General features: G+C 40.2%; 1 protein-coding gene across 14 annotated transcripts in view; it reads left to right on the forward strand.

The window, feature by feature from the left end:
- The window catches only part of afdna (afadin, adherens junction formation factor a), a 67,333-nt gene that overhangs the window by 2,988 nt on the left and 44,536 nt on the right, over nt 1–19,809 (forward strand). For 8 of the 14 annotated variants that reach the window (XR_011038994.1, XM_068343226.1, XM_068343232.1 and 5 more), the window contains exons 2-6: nt 16,645–16,840; nt 16,953–17,065; nt 17,609–17,766; nt 17,984–18,144; nt 19,302–19,459. Coding sequence is in view for 13 of the 14 variants with exons in the window: in XM_068343226.1 (XP_068199327.1) it covers nt 16,645–16,840; nt 16,953–17,065; nt 17,609–17,766; nt 17,984–18,144; nt 19,302–19,459 (786 nt within the window). In the remaining variant the exon portion in view is untranslated. The remainder of the gene's footprint in view (nt 1–16,644; nt 16,841–16,952; nt 17,066–17,608; nt 17,767–17,983; nt 18,145–19,301; nt 19,460–19,809) is intronic. The other 6 variants (XM_068343228.1, XM_068343236.1, XM_068343237.1 and 3 more) reach the window with 3 other exon arrangements.

Below are 19,809 nucleotides of genomic sequence, written 5' to 3' on the forward strand. Positions count from 1 at the left end.
CATTTGGCCTGCTGTGGTTACCATTTATAGCATTTGCTTAATATCATTTAAACTAAAGAAGAATAATCTCCATTTCTTCTGGCTGCCTGTCCGACAGTACTATGAGAACCACTGCCACAGCAGATGATAAGGCAGAGAGAAGGGTGGCAGGTATCATTGATGAGGTCAGTAGCATGGGATGACAATGGATATAAAAAAAAACCTAACTAGGTAGTCCTCAAGACAGGATACCAAGCTAGTTACAAATGCTAGTGCAAACCACCTCTTAAAGAGGAAATTCATCCAGTTTGTTCGCATATTCATCAACATTATGTGTTTGCCAGATTAAGTACAGTATTTTTTCCATTCATGAGTTCAATCCCTGTCAGAGAAGTATGACCAACAAAGACCACTTGTCATACTCGGGGGATTAAAACAATCGAAATTGATTAACTAATTTTCTACCTTAACCAAAACAACACGGAACAGTGACAGAGAGAGATAAAGACAGACAAGTGTCTCTGTGGGATCTTTTCCATAATATCAGACATTTAAGAACATTATGAACCTAAGTATCAAAAAACATTGAAAGGTTGAAGAATGAAAAGTGCACAAGTACATTTTCAAAATATGGACATTTGACTTATTCTCCCACTGAGAAATAGATTATTAAAAATCTCATTCCATACCATTGCAACCCTAATTGCTATATATCATGCTGTGATGAGACAATTGCAGTATGTAGAGCTTACAGTGAACCATCATATTGGATCTGTTTAATATACTACCACAATTTAAGGATGTAGTCTTTTATGTTACTAGCAAACATTTTGAAAATTGCATCTAATAAGTGACAACTGTGATCAAAGAAACTTTATATATGTTTATAATATAAACATGACATATCTCTGGTGCTCACTCAGAGCAGTCACACTGCTGTGAGAAGATATCCAGTTAGAGAGCTTACAGAGCTCCGCATTTTTCGGTCTCAGTCAGAAATACTCCCACACTTTTGATGATCAAGGGTGAGGATATTTAGATACAGTTTCTCTCCAGAAGAACCATGCTGTAACTTGCCGATTTGCCGTTTTTGACCTTCGGTTGATGATAGGCATATCAAGCAAAAATACTTGATGGACCTTCGTCTGCTGCTTTGCTCTCAAATGATGCATAGTTGTGGTATGCAGGACTTACCAGAATATATATTTGTGTTTAAGTTTTGAGTCAGATCCATTAACTGTAGTTTTTTATTTGCATCATTCTACAAAATTAGTAATCAAGGCTATTCACTAGTCCTGAGTGCTAACCTAAAGAGTTTTTCAGTTCAATTTTGAGCCAAAAGAATTTCATGGTTTTAAGTGATACCAGCAGCCTTTTGCCATCCAGTTCTTGGGTAAATCTTGCCTATAGAAGTCTTCACCATCACATTAATTCGAAGGTCTACGTCTCAGAAATTTAGGATTACCGTATATTAGTATGTTACATAATAATGTAAGTTATTAACTTTGCCTCACAATTGACCTGGATCCTTATCAGCCTCTAGATTCCTGACTTAAAAGGCCCTGGTAAAGTGTCTGCTGGAGCTTAAAATGACAGGATCTAAATGGAAGACTTTGAAAAGAATAAATGCCTTAAATAGACTTCATAAAGCTCATAAGTTACACCAGAGCTGGAAATTAAAGCAAATATTAAGCCCTGTTATATAATCTCACCTCCAGTTGACCACAGTCAAGGTTCCATGTTTGGAAGTCACAATATCATTAACACAACTTGTTGTAGCTAGCTGTCTCGTCCTCTGATGGAGGTGATGATCTTCTTGTCCACAGAGACTGAAACATGTCAGTGTTTCAGACCTATGCTGTGCTACTTTACATGTCTGGTCAGATGTGTTAAACAACCTGACTTTCTAAAGTGAAGCCACACTTTTGCTTGTTGTGACATTAGCCATTCATGTTAATGCATAGCTAAACAAATGGATAAGCTTCAGCATTGAGTGATGTAGTCACATGGACAGGTGTAATAAATTAGCATAGACATCCCAGATATGTAAGCTCTTTGCAATGACAAAGGGTTATCACATTTATGAACAGCTAATACCCTAACACGTACTGGTCTGTGTTTATTACTTTGGTCTGGTTTTCCTGGTTGTTGAAATTGCTTCAAATGTTAGCAACTTAAACTTAATTGAAAAATTTCCTGAATCTGACAGTGAAATCCAGCTTCACCTGCTGCACATGGTGTGGAACATGACAGAAGTGGCATGTGAGAGTCCTTACTTACCTCACTTTAATGGATTATCATCATTACACTGAATGTTTGGAGAATTCATGTGCGCTTCATTAACAGCTTTTAGCCACATGAATAATACAAAGCAAGTTAGAGACTGAATGATTAAAAAATAAGACAGTATGCTAAGCTAGCACTGACCGTCTAAATTGATGTACAATTTGAAGATTGTCCTACCAGGAGCCTCCTATCTACTGTCTTTCCTATGGGACCTGAATGTAACATGTAAGCAGACTCAATGACATCAGTCGCCACTCCCTACTTTTTTCCGCTGCGCAGGAAGCAGGAAGTTGATAGGAAGTGTGTGTTGTGTGGAGATAGTGTGTTTCCTGAGGTCTAGTTGGAATGATTGGGTTGGTTTGAGAGTGATGTTTGATCAGATTTTCGTTGTATTATTGTAACAGTTATTTCCAGAGTCCAGCACTGTGTGAAATTACTGAAAACTATGGCGATTGTTGACATTGGGCAGGCATACATTTTTTTTTTGGATTTATTTCTGTTTGGGACTTTGTTAAAAAAAACTTAGGAAATATGTGTAGACAATGATGTTATATTCAATCACACAGGTAACATTCAGGACAATCTATAGATGAATGAAGTGTATAAATTTGAGCTATATGCAAAGTCAAAGCCATTCAGAGTGCTTACACTATTTTCGATCAACCAACATATTGTATTGCTGGGATTATTTGACATAAAAGAAAAATGTTTTAAAGAAGACGTGTGTGATTGCATAATGTATAGGAGTGAAGGCTAAATCTACAAATTAACAACATTGTCAAGTTAAGAGATTATCAAATGATGGAAACAGCAGTGGGTATTCTCTTGTGAAAGGACATTACATCATCATGATAGGTCAAAATGTTCAATGACAAAGAAGTAACACAAAAAATGAACGCAATCACCAATGAGGGGAAAAGAACATTGTGTGACTGACTAGAAAGGTCATCATCGGACTGTGTACCTGTTTTCTTAGCAGCTAGTGATAGTAGTTCAGTGTTTGGCAGTGGTAAACTGGAGGCCTGGTTAAGAGATTTGCTGGCATCAGCCACAAATACAATGCAATGAGTTCTCACTCTCTCTCTCTCTCTCTCTCTCTCTCTTTCTCTCTCTCTCTTTCTCTCTCTCTCTCTCTGTCTCTCTCTCTCTCTCACACACGCATGCATCCACTTGTTTTGACACACTGCCTACCTGCCAATTGGAGAATGTTGTGGTTAAGGGTTGACACATACCATCTGGAAACACACTTAGTTAATTCTGGTCAGATTATGCATTTTAGTGAAGGTGCTGTTGTTGCAATTTGCTAATGTAGAGAATTCTTCTAAGGCTATGGCTACATTTAAATAGTTTTTCATAAGGTTAATAATATCTACATTAATAACTGTTTTGAGATTTGAGCCACTTTTATTTACACTCAACTGCATGCTAGCATTTGTGTGTGATTGGCCCCACTCCAGTCCAGAGAGAGGTGCTAATGCCCTAGGTCTTAGGTAACTGGCAAAGCAACTTTGCCATTAAAGCTATGCTTGCAGTAAACACCATTTTACTCAAGTCACTCGTCTGTCGTCTGTCCTTTACTACTTTTAAATTAATGCCCATATTTTACTGATACTTTTTGGTTCTCCGCCTAGCAATCAGCTCAGTGGTCTTTAGAGTACAGTTCAAATTTGTAGTCACAGCTCCAGCCTCCTTTTGCTACTCCTTGCTCCTTGTCCACCAGAGTAGCTTCTGCTTTTGTAAATTTCTGCCAAGTCATGTGATTGGCACAACCAGCTGAAATTGTAAATATGTTGTGTCCCTTATTTCATTGTGAAATTGTGTGTGTTTGTGAGTGCACGGGCGTGTGCACGTGTTAGTAATCACTTCTTAGGGATTCATTGGGATGTGGGGCAAAAGATCACGACCACAAGTCTTGTAGCCACGTCCAGTGGAGTTATGGCCTGTCTCTTTCTTTCTTTCTTTCTTTCTCTCTCTCTCTCTCTCTCTCTCTGTCTCTCTCTCTCTCTCTCTCTCTCTCTCTCTCTCTCTCTCTCTCTCTCTCTCTCACACACTAAAATGAGCCCTCACATATAAGTACATACTGTATATACACAGACACTTAGACTGCTGTGCTAGGAAAAGAAAATTTTGAGCCCATTTCCATTTGTAACCACTATGTAGTCGTATTAGGTTCAGATTTCTTGTGAAGCTGTTCCAGACTAATGTAAATACTGTAATTTTGCTGTATGTAAGTTTTCATATTATTTCACTCTGAGCTACTGATCTGGTGAATATCATTCTGACAATTTCTTCCAGTACTGAATGGATGTTGTTGCTTATCTCGGTTTTTAAGTTGAAAAAAGATCCAGTTTCGGTAGGACTTAAGCTCCTCTACATAATGTCTTTGTTCAGCCACATTGCTCACTGTACCCGCTTTAATTAATGCAGTCGGCCTCGGCCTATTGGCTGCTGCTCGTTAAAAAAAGAAGGATGGGGTCATGCCGGACAGCTAGGGTATTAATCACCACTTTTATCAACACTGTTTTTCAACAGAAGAGGAAGGAGGGATTCAGGCTTCATTTAGATTTTGAGTGAAACTGTTTACAAAGTTGTGTTCATTAGAATTCTTTGGATATCATCTGACTGTACTGACATGTTCATATTTTATTAAATTCTTTTCAATTGGCTCTTTGGACCTCAAATTTAGCAATCAAATTTATATATGGTTTGTGCCTTTTTGGATACAGGTAATTTTTATTGATATGCTGATATAATCTGATCATTATATACAAAATGCTCAGCCTTCTCAAGCAGACCTGAGTAACACATTAGCGTGTATATGTGTGCACGTTTTAGATAGATAGAAACATACTTTATTAATCCCGCAGGAAATTGCATAGGAGTTTGAGTTTCAAATAGAGTGATATGTAAAAGTTTTTAGGGGTCTTAATGGAATGCCTGGAATGTAAATGGCGTTTTGAGCAGTTGGTTTCAGACAGAAGGTCAGGTAACTTGATAGATTTTCTGTGGAAATTGGGGAATGTTGGGGGAATTTACAAAGTACATGCGTTGTAGAGTGCAGTGGGATATCTTTCAGCGAGTTTTAAATATGTATTGCAGCTGACAGATCTGAGCGACATTTGGTTGGAGTCCAGACTCTTTGGAAACAAAAGAGAAATGGTTAGATTGTGGAATTTTACTTAAAGGCCTCAGTGGGAGTTTTTGTGCCTGTGGAAGCACATTAGCTGGGAAGCACCTGTGGTTCATGATCTTGCACTCTTTGCTCTCTCCCTCTATCACATTCCTTCTCTGTGATTTGGCCTCTCTTATCTATCTACTCTCTCTTTCCTCTTGTTCTAAAACAAGCAGTGTATTGTGTGTGCTCAGCAAAGCAGCCCGCCCGAAAAGCTGTGTGTGTCCGTGCTTGTGTGTGTTGGTCCCAGCCAGCCTGTCAGACTGTGTTAATCCCTCAGAGGCCCTGTTTACCTCTTCTCTGCCCTGCCCCCTTTTTCTATTCCCTGGCCTCTATTGGTTTGTGTTGCCTCTCAGGCAGCTGATATGATCTCCTACCTGTCAGTCAGAGCCCACTGGCCTCACAGTGGGCCAATCACACAGGAAGTGACCCCCCCTTGACCCCACAGGATCAGGCAGCAACCAGGAACCAATGACTGTAAGTGTTTTAGCAGTGCTCACCAGCAGCTCCCATGGTTCTTTGCAGCAGATCAATGCCTAAGTCATTTTCTACGCGATACAAAAACAAAGACAAACATTGTTTGGTATACAACACATTATTTACTAATGACATTCATATGCAGTCTTGATGGAGGACTGCTAATACCATTTCAACAGAAATATACTGTATACGTATATACTCTGGAAAATATGAACAGTCAAAAAATCCCAAGAAGGTCCTTCAGTCTGAAGTTGCATTTCAGTTCTGTCAATGAGGCCTGCATGATCCTCAGTCCACTCCTCTCATCTGCTGTTTATTAGAAACTGCACTCTAGTCTCTATTCAGCCACACCTGCTCGGTGAGGCCTGGTGGAGTATTTGCACCAATGAATGCAACAATATAGCGTGGGAGAGCACAGAGGGCCAGAGACCTCCCTGCGTGCAGTTCCACCAGCTCATATTTGTTGATCTCAGCTGTGTTACACAGTACATAAGAATGGCATCAACAGACTCCCACAGACTTTTGCACACATACACACACAGGAGTGCATTGGTGATGTGTGACTGGGGCCGAGATCACTGACGCAAGCCTAGACTAAATGTGTGTATGCATGTGTGCATTAGTGCGCAGTGTCTGGGAGTTGAGGGTGTGGGTGTAAATCTCTCTCAGAGAAGAGGACGAATGTTGTATTAATGTTCTTCTCAGTGCCTTGATATACACTTTGATTCCAGCTGGTCTGTTTATTGTATTTGTGTTAAGGGAGAGGCTGCAGTCCAAGCTACTGTTCCTAGTATGTGTTTGTCTAAGGGGGCAGTGCTTGATGCCCATACACTATATTATCTGTCCAGTGTTCACCGCACAACACTTTTCAATTACCAATTCAGACAACTAATGGAAACTTTGTGCCAGACTCCTGGAAGGTCCTGGTACAGTAAATCCTGTGCATGTGGAAATTAAGGTCAGACCAGAGCTTCTACTGCTCTGAAACTGGTTTTTGGTCAAGGCCAGATGATTTCATACGTTAATTTGGATACTTGTGGCATCAGTTGCATCAGTTTCAGGATATCTGCAGTATTCATTGGTACATTTCAAGGCTTTTTGACTGCCAGAAATCTTACTGAAAGCATCTGCAGATTTTCTATTTTACATGCTGGGCTGACATTAATCACGTTACAGAAATGCCAAGGTCATTTGATGCCAACCGCGAGGACATCATCACCCAACAGCGCCACATTTTTTATATTACTGTTTTTTTATTTGTGAATGCTATTGAGTGCATATTAAGGAGCTAATGGAAAGTTTCCACTTCTAAAAATAAAGACTGTCTTGTACTTGAAAATGAAAAGAGCAAACACCTTGCCTGCCTGATGTTGAGATTGTCAGGCGTAATGCCTGGTTGTATGCTTTTTTAAAAATATTTTTCAGCTTTTGTGTAGATCTATGGTCTTGACCAAACTGATTTCTTTTATACTCTTAGATATAAGCGTTTAGGTCATAATCAACTTTATTGTCAAATGTACCATATATGCACGACATACAGCACAGATGATATTACAGTCCTCTCAGACCCACAGGCAGTAAAAAAACACGAAAGAACCGCTATAGCGGGAGAAAAAGGACCCGCTGCGTGTGCACGCACCGCCTTCCTATCCTATCCCAATAGGCAACAGAACCCTCCAGAGTAAGCATAAGCGACAGTGGCGGGGAAATACTCCCTCACTGATGCAGAAACTGCGGGCAGGACCCAGACTCTGTAGGCCATAAGACAATAAAAGTAATTTGAAAAAATCTATTACTTCTAATGATACAAGGCCTATTTTCATGGACTTGGATTATTATTTTTTTACACATGGACCAGTTTTGCTTAAGTAGAATATTTTTCTATCTCTGTTCTTTCTTTGTCCACCTGACATTGGAGAACCGGGCATGGCCAGCATACCAGTGGCATGTCAACTTGACACTCTGCTGTGAAGTTGTTGCCATAGTAGCGCATAGTGGCTTGTCAGTGTTGGGTTGCATTTGGTGCTACTGTTCATGGGAAAGTCAGCTGTTTATATGTAGAGACAACTGTGTGTGGTAGTGTACAATAATTTTTTGGTGTCACACTATTAAGTCTTATGATTTTCAACAAGTAATTATCGAGTTATGATTAATCAGGCCAGTTATCATAAAATCAAGTTTTTAACATGTACTTGTGTTTTCTAAATGTTTGGATTTCTGATGGAGCTCAATCTCCTTAGGCATTTTATGATGACTTGCTATTTTTTTGACATTTGACAGTTCAAACAATCATCAAATAACACCATTGTCAAGTAATCAGTAAAAAGAAAATATAAGAAATGTGTCAGTTTGAAGATCATAAGTTAGAATTTTAATTTGATTGTTTTCCAGCAGTCTCTCATTTCGACCAGCGGTGGGTAATGTATCAAAAAAATAACACCAGAATCTGTTTAACAGGCATGATCTGTGGTCTGAGCTGAAATATTTTTTCTTCACTTTAAAATTCCATGTAGCTAAAGCCAGACTTAATCTAGCCTCTGAATTTTGATGCACAATCCTCTCCAACCTGCTGCTATCTTTGACTCATATTGCACAAACAGCAGTTTGTCTATGAAGGAAGAGTCCCATGAAGTAATTTGTTCAAGTAGCGTAGCCATCCAGCATGTTACATCATTCTAATGCTATGTTTGCGTTGAATGAGTCTTCCATTTGTTGAAGTAACATGAAGTCTGGAAATGGGAGTAAGGAACAATAAATACCACATTGTTTAGGAGTTTCCCTTCTGGAATTGTCAGTTCACCCACACCTTACTCAAATTTACAGATTTTGCACCCTCTTTACATTTGTCTTCAAGCAGAGTCTCTGTGAACTGCTAAAAATTCCAAATATACTATCAAGGCTCTCGTTGACAATTTCCCCAGCAATCTTCAATAAATACTACTATGGAAGAGTGGCTTTCACTATTATCAGATGACCTTACATCGGTATGTTTTATTTTGCAGATTAGTGTCATGGCAGATTCAGAATGGGCTACACAAAAATAGCACCACATATTGTTATGTTCCCTGGTGAATAGCGCTTCAAAAGCAACATTATGAAGCAGTTAATTACTTTCCATTCTGTGGGTCTAGAGTTAGTAATCAAAAGACTTATTGAAATGTTTTCAGGACACTGTTTTAATCTTTTGGTCATTTTGACATTTAATTTCTCCCTTTTTTTATAACCAGTCCCTCCAAGTCTGAGAGTAAAAGATGTGGACAGACCTGCATAATTCATTGCCTCATCCTGAGTGTGTTTATATGATATGTGTGTGTCTTCATGCTAGCATTTGTGAAGATTGCCTTCTTAAAAGTGCTTCTCTATTCTCCGCACGTTAGGACCTTCAGAAATGCCTGGTAAGGTCACGCTTCAGCTCGTGGTTGAGTGTGCACACATGTTTGTGTGTAATTCCATAGCCCTGATCTGAAAGGTGCTGTGTTTAACCAGCCGCCTTGTAAACTATTGGAGACTGTTATCGATCTTTCTTGTACACATACACATGGACGCACATGCATGCAAGCACATACACACACAAAAAACCAGAAGCAAGTGTGACCTTCCTTGCTTTTTCTAAAGTCTCTATTATCTCTTGCCTCTCATGTCATGGGAGTGAAGATTATCATTTGAAAGGAACAAAAGAAAATACTCCCTCTCTTTATGCAATTAATTTCTCTTGCAGCATTTTCTGTGGAATCACACTGATACAAATAAAAATGCTATTTTTGTTTTGTTATCCTGGCAAACATTTATTCCATTTAGACTTGAGCAAGCCAAAGGAAATTAATAATTCCTCTTCTCAAATATTGATCCCTGTATTTACAACTGCAGGAAGAATGTTTTGCAAATGCAAATTTAACTCAGTGTTTCCCTGTCTTGTATGCTTTCCTGCATATCACAGTTGGAGAAGCGGGTTGGTTGGTATTGTATCTTAACATCTATCTATCAGAACAAGCTATCTTCTTTTGAGGACAATGGCTTTTTTGTCATGGTCAGCAGCCTGGGCCCCCACTTATTAACTTGCTTTTGTCTGTGTGCATCCAGACACAACTCAAAGATGGACAAGATTCCATCTGAAGCTTTATTTTTGGTACATAGTACAATACATTTGTTCACTCTAAACTGAACATTGTTATGCTTTTGGACTGTCAGATGGAGCTGACGTGGGTAAATGTGGACGTATGTGTAAGAGACATCTTAAACAACACTTGAAGTCAGGTTCTCTTACATGTTGCTTATACATCATGTCTAGTTTATGTTTACTCTATGTCTGTCTGGATGTGTTTTAGAGGCTGGACACAAGCTCATCACTTAATGGCCTTGTGGAGGGCAGTTACCACAGACACACACATAGTGATTTCCCTCCACTGGCCATGCAGTTATCCGTCAGCCTTGATCCTTGTTGGTTGTTCATGGAGGTGCTGTGGCCGTGAGCAGGTCTGATTTGTGGCTGGGTGTCACCACTAGTTTCAGGCAATTTATAGCATGCTGTCTAATAATGCGTCACTCTTGTCAGAATGGCTGGGAGAGCTGAGTGGATGGGGGTGGCGGCTGGACATCTCAATACTGAAGCAGAAACTCACCTGAAACAAAGAGGCTTTTCTTTGCAGCCACACAGGAAATCTGTGCTGGGAGTATCTTCATTCATTTCAGACAAAAGGCTCCGGTGGCCTCCCTGTGTTCGTACTGGTGGTTTAGGAGGGATTGCATTAGTGAAACAAATCTGCATTCCAGATTGCTGCTGTCACCGTATCAGATTTTGACCTAAATTCAATACTGACGTGAACTAATTGGGTGCAATTACATGAATGGACTCTTTTCTTGTATTATTTAAGTGCAGTATTTTATTTGCTTCCCCTGTTTGGGTAGATAGTAACTAGCCATATTATGATTGTAGATGTCTTTCTAAAGATGCATCTCCACATCGACGGTTAAAGGTCTGTAGTCAGCAACAGCTCAAGGTTTCATTGTACTGTATTATTCATTTTATTCTATTCTGTGAGATATTTAGGCTCATCCTCCACACTTTGCGATTAAAAAAGAATATTGTCAACTTGAGTGTTCATTCATTGGTTGATGGTGTTTTTGTATCACGCCATGTTTTCATTCCCATGGTCAGTAGGGCGCCTAATTGTCAAACAAACATAAGAACAGTCTTGTAAAATGTCAGGTATTTTGTAAGATCTGCATTGTATTAAAAACCTTTTATAGCAAGTATGATTCACCATAATTACACCATACTATAATTCATTTTTTATCCCTGCATCTTTGCCCTTAGATTATAGATTCCCCTCTGTTCATTCCACAGGATATGGAGTTCAGTCTTCGGCCACAAATCTGAATGTGGTGCTGGGATATTTGGTGTTGTGGATAACCTGCTTTAATGGAGCATGTGTTGGCAGTTTAAAGCTAGATGAAAGTAATTGTCCTACCTCACATAATGAGATCCTCTGTCCTTACCCATCTCCCCCCTCTCTTCTCTCTCTGTCTTGGACTGTCTTATGTCTTTGAAATGTCTCTGCTCTCTGCTAAGATATAACGTGGGAGGAGTCTCCCCATCCCCACATCTGGGTGAAAAACCTGACCTTAACCACTGGCTTAGAGAGGAATCCCCCTGTGTTACTGCAGGTGGGGCTGCAACAATATTGACTCAGGAACTCGGTTCATTTTATTAGGCTTATGCTCATGTATGTGTGCGTGTGGAGGAGACTGAAATGACGCACAGCAGCTGGATTTTATTCTCATTCCCAGCTGTCATCCACAAGGAATTCCTCCCTTCTCTTTAAATCACCAAAATAAAATTAAAGTTTTTTTGCTCTGCCAGTTTTGTCTTTAATTAAACACCAACCAGCACTACCAGTGCTAGAGAAACCACAGTGTTGTAATAAACTATGGTTATTTACACATAAGGGTGAGAAAGAGAGCTGTGGTCAAAGCATCAGGTCAGCTTGAAACCATCCAAACTGAGCCACACTTCATCCAATTAACTTGTTTGGGGTTGTATTAAAGAATGAAAGTTTCCTTAGCCTATGGGCCACACGTAATAGGAACATTTAGTGATATTTTGATGACTAGTTTTTGTCTTTTAGTTCACATTCTAGCTTAAGCTAGAACACAAAGCCAGCTGAAACCAGTCACTGCTTTTGAGTTGTAGATTTATAACAATAAAAAAAATACACTGTGTCAATCCTAGTGTGGCTAAGTCCATGTGTTGTTATGCAAGATCAACAACTTTCCCATTTTCCATCTCAGAAGTGGTTAAACGAGGATGGAAAGTAATGGTGTGATCAGTTGCTGGTCAGTATGAAATTTTTATGCCTCCAGGGGCTAATTAGGTTATGTTGGAGTTTAAAGTGACTGTTAGCTGGGCCGTCCTGAGGCTTAGTGGTTAATATGTACCCTAAAAACCATCCATGGTTCAATTACAGCAGGGAATCTTTGCTGCATGTCTCTGTGTTCCCTCATTTCCTGTCAGTCTTTGCCCTCCAAAAGTAAAGAAATAGCTCTTATGTTCACTTGATGTTTGTCATAGCATGGCTGGATTATACAGCTGCGAAAGAGACGTTTTGATTTCACAGTTTTTCATCTCAGCAATAGCAGGAATGCAGTATTGTTAAAACTGGAACCTCACGACATGGTTTTATCATGTACACAGCAGGCTTGGACCTCAAGCACTGCATTTACACATATTAGAAGATATTTGTAGTAATGGATCTCCTACTGCCATCAAAAGTGTCATGCATTTTCAAAGTGTTGAGTGGACGAAAAAACTTAGTTTGTAGATGTTACAAATATTTAAATACTTTAAATGTTTTGAATGATATATTTCCCTAACTTGACATTTTGATTTGCGCTTTGTTAAATTTCACTTAAAACATGGACAGGTTATTGCATTTGTGTCTAACCCACTTTTCAATGGTATGCATCTTGGTTTCATTCTTACCAGAACATGCAGCTATTCTGAGGCTCAGCACAGAAACATCACATTGAAGGTTTATGTGCTTGGAGATGGTGCTCTGGTTAGTTTCCTTAGCACCTGATAACACTTTCTCCACACAGGCACACAGACACACACAGGGTTTAAAAATGGCTTTGAAGGACCAGTGCTAGAGATTTGAAAGATTGATGACAGTGAGAGAGACTGGTGGCGTTTGGAGATTATGATGGTAGCTATTAAGTGTTGACTTATCAGCAGGACCATATCTTAAAACTTATAACAATGTTAAATTAGGATTCTAAATGAGCTGAATGTAGTGGATGTTAGACCCATGTATATGTCCTGCTTTTAGGATGGTAACATTATTTCAGTATGTGAGATTGCGTGATTTGAAATCCTTGATCCCAAATACCAGTCAGTTTGGATGGTATAAATAAAACAACTTGCATTTAGATAGTGAAAGCATGTCTTCTGAAGAGGGAACACAGAGCAGAAGACAAACATCAGAAAGGTTATACCACAAAATGTGTTCTGAGCTCAGTACTCCTCCTCAGGCAACTCTGTACATTTGTCTTGTCTGCGCTTTAATATTTCATACTTTTTTCATTGCAGCTTCCATCAGGCTTTTTCCTCTCTGTATTAAACATACAGTATGTCCCTAGATGCGGTATGTAGAAGGGACCTGAACTGGAAACTGTTGCTCCACTCCTCCATTGTAGATTTGTTGAGTTGGTACTGTGATCTCATTCTGTGGTGGTCATTTAGAGAGGATGTGCCACTAACTTCTTCTATGGTATGAATGTATGTGAGTTCAGAAAGTGAATTTAACTCATTTGTACCATAGGAACACAGGCCTGACCTTTAACCTTTCTCCTTGGAGGCCTTTGACTCTCATATGTTAGACAGAGAGCGTGATGCGTCAGCCGGCTTTAATTGGAGGCATATGCAATGTCATGCACTTCTATGGATGAACTGCTTAAGTGTAGAATTAAAATGCTGTATTTGTGGTGTTAATGCAAGGAGTGTTTTAGATAAACAGAATAAGCTAAACATTGGAATTGAGGTAAAAGCTTCAAATAATTTTGACACTGCATTAAATTATCATAAGGTCTAGCTGAGTATTTCATAAATTTTTGCTGTTTGAGAGAAAACTTGCAAGCAAGTCACATTGTAAATGTACTGCAGTGTATAATCCATGGTTCAGACACCCGGGAAGTAAATCTGAAAGCTGCAGCATTTAGGTGTGTGTTCCAGGTCAACATTTGTCATTACACTGAAAAGATTCCATCTTTAGGTCTGATGTGCTGTCCATATTTGCAATGCCATGTTTCAATAATAGCTTGAATTTAAAAAACACACAAACCCTAAACAGGACCTCTCATGGTTTTTACTTATGGGAGACTTTGTGTGTTCATTTGGTCGGTCTGCTGCCTCATGGCTAAATGCTGGTAAATTCACACTGGACCTTTAGGCTAATGTTTGCAGATGGTAGCCAGGCTATTTCACTGACTATCTTGGATTAAAGACATGTGTGGGGGCTATCGATGAGTAAATGTCTGAAGCTGTTATTGGCAGACACCAGTGTTGGCAAAAATACATGATTGTTTTACTTCTAAAAGATATAGCGCGTCGCCACCAGTTTCACACACACTCTCTTCCTCCTGGTCTCCATCAGGTTGTTTATCTAACTGATAACAGCTATCTTGTGTGTGTGTGTGTGTGTGTGTGTGTGTGTGTGTGTGTGTGTGTGTGTCAGTCATAACTAGACTTGTTTCAGAAGTGTCACAAGCTCTCTCTCTGTCCCCCCCCCCATGTAAGTGTAATATGACAAAACTTAATTACCCTCGGGCGAAGGTGTGCACATATTTCAGTTTGTCTTGACGCGCTGACAGAAATAGTTCAACATCAAATACTTTCAACGAAACTCAGCTTCTACCACTAAGAAACATGTGACGTGTATTTTACAGGCAGCGTGTTGCGGGTCTGATGGTGCTTGATGACATCCTGTTAAATTAGCGTTAGCATTTGCTGCCAGTCTGTGCTGCTCGAAGCTGTTCGACATGATCAAATGAATGTTGTGTATTTTTTTTGCCGTGATATAAAATTGTTTTGTTATTGACTGCTGTGCTGGATCAGAATTACATGTGGTTGTACCTGTTCATTCCTCCTTATAGCACCAGCGAGTTAATTATCCACTGCTGGCTCTTCGCTGGGCTTTGTTTAACACCAAGTGGACTAGAGTCACCACAGTAACAGTTACCAATGTGCTTACGCAAGCTTGAAAATCACAACCCTCAATGACCCACATTCCAGCAGTAAATCGCGACTCACACACAGGACACAATCATTCCTGGCTCCACCCTCATCTATCGAAACTATGCCCCGCTTTTTCCACTGTGTTATCAAGCATGTGCAGGAGGGGTGACACAAAGTGTGGGAAAGATATGGAGAGATGATTGCTCCCGTTTTCCTACTTTCTCTCCATATTGTCTTCAAGTGTTCTGTCAGACCATCTCCTCATCTTTGTGTGCAGGAGAGAGACTGGAAGCAAACTTTAATATGTGTAGGATGCTGTAGCATTGAGCCATTAAACCTGGTATAAATCTTTGTCTCAAATCATCCTGCCAGCACTCGTCAGTCTCAACAATACATGGACCAGACTCTTAACACACACACACACACACACACACACACACACACACACACACACACACACACACACACACACACACACACACACACACACACACACACACACACACACACACACACACACACTAGTTCTGTCACCGTCCCACCACTGATTGTATTTTGTTGGCCTTTTTTCACATTTACAAGGAACATGTTGGCCTTTTTCAGTAAAAGTTTTAAAAATGTATCATAAATTATTTTACAATTTCAGGGCACCGCCTCTTGTTGTTGTGTGTTTTCCTTGACGGCAATTATAGTGCACAAAGGTTATCATGACTGGCAGACCAATGAACAACCTGCTGAATCTGAGGCCCCGTCCACACGATGACGGATTTTTTTGAAAAAAGCAACTTTTAAAAAACTCATCGAAAACGATTCGCGTCCACACGACAGCGTTTTCAAAAAAATCTCCGTGCACACGTAAACGCAGCAGTGCTTTTTCGAAGACTGCTATATGCTTGCCAAACCATGTTGTCGCAGTATTGAGTCAAATTTTATCCAATAGGAATCATCCGTGTTTTATTGTCACAACACGGGCCCATAAATAGGACGTCACAGAGGTTTTCGTCGCAGGCAAGATGTCAGCGTTTTTAAAAAGTTGCGGATACACCGTCCACATGACAACGCAGACACAGCGTTTAAAAAAAAATTCCACTTCGGCCAGCGTTTTTAAAAAGTTGCGTTTTCGTTCCGGATATCTGCGTTGTTGTGTGGACGGAAGGCGAAAACGCAACAAAAAAGTCGCGCTTTCAAAAAATCTTTCATTGTGGACGGGGCCTCAGCCAGCGGTGCTTTTTTACTCCCGTGTCAGCCAAAGGTGTTGAACACTGACTTTGCTCTATAGTCCTGTAGTCACAGAAACTATGACTACAGGAGCATGTAGGCATGTAAAAAGCAGCATTAGACTTTTAAAAAAATGTAATGACAAACATATTTGCAAGTGTGTTAGAGCTTGCACGTAAATATTAAAACAATGAGTTTGGTCTTAATTTCTGAAAAACCCACACATCCTGTTTACAGTATCTAACAGATTATTGACTCTGTCTCATTTTATCTCTTCCAGGACTTAGAGTTCCATGGAGTGATGCGGTTCTACTTCCAGGACCGGGTTGCTGGTAACTTTGCCACCAAGTGTATCAGAGTGTCCAGCACAGCAACAACACAAGATGTCATTGAGACGTTAGCTGAGAAGTTCAGACCAGACATGAGGATGCTCTCCTCGCCAAAATACTCTTTGTATGAGGTCCACGTCAGTGGTGGTGAGTTCCGCTCAGGGAGAAGCAATGACCCACATGACAACGTTGAAATAGTCTTCACAAATTTCACAAAATTGTCTGTGCATGTGTGTGTGTTTATCTGGATGTATGTTAGAAGAGCGACAGTTGGACCTGGATGAGAAGCCTCTTGTTGTTCAGCTGAACTGGAACAAAGATGATAGAGAAGGACGTTTTGTCCTGAAGAATGAGAACGACGTCCTCCCCAAGGTTAGCTGCTCTGTCTGTTTGTTTACAGTCAAACGTGTCAGTTTGCCGATGCCATCCATCTATCTGTTGTCTTTTCATCCATCCATCCATCCATCCATTCTGACATTCATCAGTGATAGGAGATATGATCCATTCACATCTGTTATTTTTCTGCTGTGAAAACTTCCAGTCCAGTCTGTGTAATGTCAGAAGTTGCGGTCAATCTGCTTCAACCTAATAGAAGAAACATCTGTGTCCCACCTAACTGATACATTTTTTTCCAATTTTGATCTACAGTGCATCAAAAAGTCTTCATTTGTATGTAGGACATGACTAATCGAAGTAGAAGTGGTTAAATCAAGTCTACGTCTAAATGAAAAACCTTCTTAAGGCTAGTATTGATCAGATGCACTTGTCTGAAGAGCATTTGTCCTTGATCGTCTTTTTATTTTATTCATTTCTGTCAATCAGAAAGGAATAAATCATTTCATTACAAACTGCATCACCCTTTCTCTTATTGTCCTTTTAAAGTTCCTTGTTCACTTCTCCTCCCCTTTCAACCAGAAGAGCCAGAGTAACGGGCCAGAAAAGGAAAAGGATGGAGTGATCCAGAATTTCAAGAGGACTTTGTCCAAAAAGGAGAAGAAGAAGGAAAAGAAGAGGGAGAAGGAGTCCGCCAGAATCCCTGATGGAGATGAGCAAGCCCTCAGTAGGGAGGACGGGTAATACACAGTTGTGCAAAGTCACCCATCTTGTCCTGCCCTTACATCCTCTCTCCTGGGGGAGCATCTTTTTTCATGCCCGTGACGGCACAGAAGGCTCCAGGAGAGGAAACGCTAGAGATTTTGAATGTGACCTTTCCGTTCCACTCTTTTCCATCATGGTTTCCCACTCCCATTGTGTCTTCTTTATCAGTTGTGTCCATGTTTTGCGGTTCAGGGAAAACAATCGCCTGGCAGCAGAGGTCTACAAAGATATGCCAGAGACCAGCTTCACCAGGACAATCTCCAACCCAGAGGTGGTGATGAAGAGGAGACGCCAGCAGAAATTAGAGAAACGCATGCAAGAGTTCATGAGCAGTGATGGCAGGCCTGACTCAGGTAATTAAACACTTTTTTTTCTAACATCTGATGATTACAACACTCTGACCTCTGTAGCACAGACAGGAAGGCCTGTAATCTAAGCAGTACTGAAGAACTTGCGCGATTTTTATAATTTATGTAGTACTCCACTGATCAGACCTTTCTGGCAGAAGCAGCTGCTTGAATAAAAAACATACTGTATAGTGGATGTCAAGAACTTGAGAAAGACCTGTAAGCAGTCTAAGATGAACAGAAGTTTAATAGATTAATTTGACCCTTGGGTCTGATGGACTTGCCTGGTTTTTACCTCCACTTTAAGTACATTTATTGTGGTTTCCATCTTGAGGTTTATATCCAGAGGTTGCCTGCTTTGTTGGCAGCAATTGATATTGAGATGTGATCTATCTATAGCAGTAGGAGATGAAATTCTGATCCAGTGTGACAATTGAAGGAACTAAATTTGAAAATCTGCCATCTGAGCTAACAACCAAAATCAAACATGCATACATGACATCATATTTACATCAGCTGGTCCTCAGACGGCCATATGCCATCGACTGTCTCACGCTGACATGTGTGCAAACACAGAAAGACATATGTGTGACTAAATGACACAAACGCACTGACTTGTTGTTTGTGATTCATTCCCCAATCACTCTAGCAGATGGACCGCTGAACCGACTCTAAAAACAGCAATAGCCACTGTCCACATGCAGGAGATGCAGGAGGACAGGGTGGCCTGTGGTCACACATTGACGCTCTGACAACAGAAAGCACTATTTTAAACAAGCTCACTTTAAATAATGCTTCTCCAAAGCCTGTTTGCTTTGTTAAAGAATCCCTTGTGTGTTTTCAGAAGGTGATCATTTCTCGCAGTCACAGTTCCCTGTGCCTCCAGATGAAATTGCACTCCTTGTGTATTAGCACTGCAGTTAATCCATTTAGTGGTTTTGTTTTAATCATGGCCACACCAATATCCTACGTAACCTTGGGTCCATGTTTCTATAACGGTCAAGTGCAATCTTTCCTATCTTCCTCAAACTTGTCATTATCCCTGCTACAGAGGCAAATTTTTGTGTTGTCTTTTTATTTTCTTATGAACTTATGAATCTGCTAATGTTTTCTGCTCTTGAAGCTCTTCAGTGAACAACAAAATGTGTGTGTTTCTGTCACAGGAGGCACTTTGCGGATATATGCTGACAGTCTAAAGCCGAACATCCCCTATAAAACCATCCTGCTCTCCACACGAGACACGGCCGACTTTGCCGTGGTGGAGGCGCTGGAGAAGTATGGGCTGGAGAAGGAGAATCCCAGAGAATACTGCATTGCCCGGGTAACCATAACTATCTTGCCACCCAGCAGCATTTGATGTCATTCTAAAAGATATCCCATCACGCTGAGAACACTTGACCACACCCCTCTGCCCGGTGCATGCATCCTCCCAGTTCTCCATGAAACACTTATTTTTGTATCTCATCAGTAAGAACCCATCATCATTTTGAGAGGACAACTAAGGTCATGGTCACACACACAAGAACTCATGCTTGAATGCACACCCTTCCACAAACTAACACATTTAAACACAATGCTACTTGGTACTGAATACAGTAAATTTTGAAAAATGCATTTTATTCACTTTCAGACCAAGTGTTGTAGCTGCTGCAAATGACTGTCACTTTGTGT

The sequence above is a fragment of the Antennarius striatus genome, chromosome 19 (assembly GCF_040054535.1).
Source record: "Antennarius striatus isolate MH-2024 chromosome 19, ASM4005453v1, whole genome shotgun sequence".
NCBI classification, from domain to species: domain Eukaryota; kingdom Metazoa; phylum Chordata; class Actinopteri; order Lophiiformes; family Antennariidae; genus Antennarius; species Antennarius striatus.